The sequence below is a fragment of the Anopheles bellator genome, chromosome 1 (genome assembly GCF_943735745.2).
Source record: "Anopheles bellator chromosome 1, idAnoBellAS_SP24_06.2, whole genome shotgun sequence".
In the NCBI taxonomy this organism is placed as follows: domain Eukaryota; kingdom Metazoa; phylum Arthropoda; class Insecta; order Diptera; family Culicidae; genus Anopheles; species Anopheles bellator.
In genome coordinates this window covers 11,278,813-11,280,619 of record NC_071285.1, presented here as the reverse complement: position 1 = coordinate 11,280,619, position 1,807 = coordinate 11,278,813, and the positions used below count along the sequence as shown (strand labels likewise).

At 60.3% G+C, this 1,807-nt stretch overlaps 1 protein-coding gene across 1 annotated transcript; it reads right to left on the bottom strand.

The window, feature by feature from the left end:
• Nucleotides 1–228: 228 nt before the first annotated feature.
• On the bottom strand, nucleotides 229–1,807 carry LOC131205368 (uncharacterized). The gene is made up of 4 exons (XM_058197441.1): nucleotides 1,517–1,807; nucleotides 1,120–1,448; nucleotides 688–1,055; nucleotides 229–617 (listed from the first exon to the last, which is right to left on the bottom strand). The coding sequence occupies exons 1-4, from the start codon at nucleotides 1,805–1,807 to the stop codon at nucleotides 229–231; spliced, it is 1,377 nt and encodes a 458-aa protein (XP_058053424.1).

Below are 1,807 nucleotides of genomic sequence, written 5' to 3'. Positions count from 1 at the left end.
GAAATGCGATGCAAGGTTAGGTTACCGATTCATTCCTGAATTCTCCACAGCGGGTGTTCAATAAATGTTCCTTTATTACACGTGCTTCATTGTTGAGAGCATCTCTACCAAAAGTGAGTACCTTTCGGGGGGGGCTACTAATTTAACGGTGTAGCTACACTTCTATTCTCAAACGATCACTGAAAGAAAAAAAAAAAAACAACACTGCACCACGGGATACCGGAAGCCCTAGTCCTCGTCGGTCAGTTGCCGCAGCACGAGCCTTTGCTCTTGCTCGCGAATCGCTTCCCGGGTCTGAAGCGATCGCTGACGCCACAAGCGTGCCGCACGCAGCAGGTTCTGGGGATCGTCTTCCGGTTGCTCGCCCTCACGCGATACCGCCGGTGCGTGACGACCCCGGACGGCCATACCGACAACGCCCAGCTCCAGGTCGACCATCTTCTGGGGCAATCGGTCGGGGAAATCTTTCGAGAAGGACGAATCGGAACTGCTCACACTGGAGCAGGACGTAGACTCGCCCCAGGCCGTTCGCTGACGGCGGCGGCGCCGGGCCTTGGTCACGATGCTCCCGACCACCGGTTCTCCCGAGGTTAGCTGGGCTTTCAACTTGACGGGATCTGCAAATCAGAGAGTGGAAGCAGAGATCCGGATACCCGAAAACCCACACAGCCCGAAACCGGCGCTCACCTGCCGTCGACGGGCGGTTCTGGTCCCGCAGTTCCACCGTAACCCGCCGCTCGACCGTGGCCGTTATCGGACGGGCGACCGCCATGATCTGCGATCGGCCGGCCATCACATCCCAGCGGCCACGCTGTACGTCTTCCGCACTGCCGGAGCTCGACGAGCGATACTCCGAGCTGGAGAGGTCCGTGTCCTCGCTGGCCGTCACCTCGCCGAACGGTGTCTCGTTCAGGCACCGCAACTGTGGGATGTTCGTCTTGAGCAGATGGCGAAAGGAGGGATTCTCCGACACAAAGTTCTCGCGCAGATCCAGTGCCTCGAGCTTCTCGCAGAGCGCCAAGAAGGTGACGCTGCCCAGGTCGGTGATCCGATTGCTGAAACGGGCAGGGCGAGCTATCAGTATCCGAGTGGATTCCGCTTGTGCCGCGCCGTTCGTACCCTTTGAGGCTGATTTTCCTTATGTTGGTCAGGTTCGTGCAGGGTCCTACCTCCTCGATCAGATTGTAGTCGGCCACCAGCTCCTCCAGCGATTCCAGCCCGGTTGTGCCGTCCAGATGCTTCAGGCTACACCGGGACACGTTCAGGTAGCGCAGCGACGTCATATCGCAGCCCAAATCGCGCAAGGTCAGAACGATACTGCCCTCCAGGATGAGTGAGCGCAGGTGCGGGATAAAGCACGGTATCCGCTGCAGGCTCGTCAGGTGCGAGATGACCTTCAGCTTGACTTCGCTCACCGTCGCCAGATCTTCGGTTCCGGCCGCTTGTCGCTGGTGGCAAACGAAACTGATGCAACGGGGGGTGCGCTGCAGGCCGCACGGAGTTTCTTGCGACTTACCAGCAACTCCTCAATCGTCGGTTCCGCCGGGATAACGATCGGGTAGTAGCGCTGCGGTGCTGGCACAAACGAGGGTTCCAGCGGGGCTATCCGAGCCACCGGGCGGGCCCGGGACGCGTTCAGCATGTTGCGGATCGCCACAAAATGGCCGCCACCACCCGGTTCCGGAGTCATCGGGCCATTGGGCACGTCCTGTACGTCCCCGAGCGATGGGTGGCGCGAACGGGACGTCGACGATGCCGACGACGCCGGGCGTAGCCCATCGTCCAGCGGGATCTGCTGTTCGGGCAT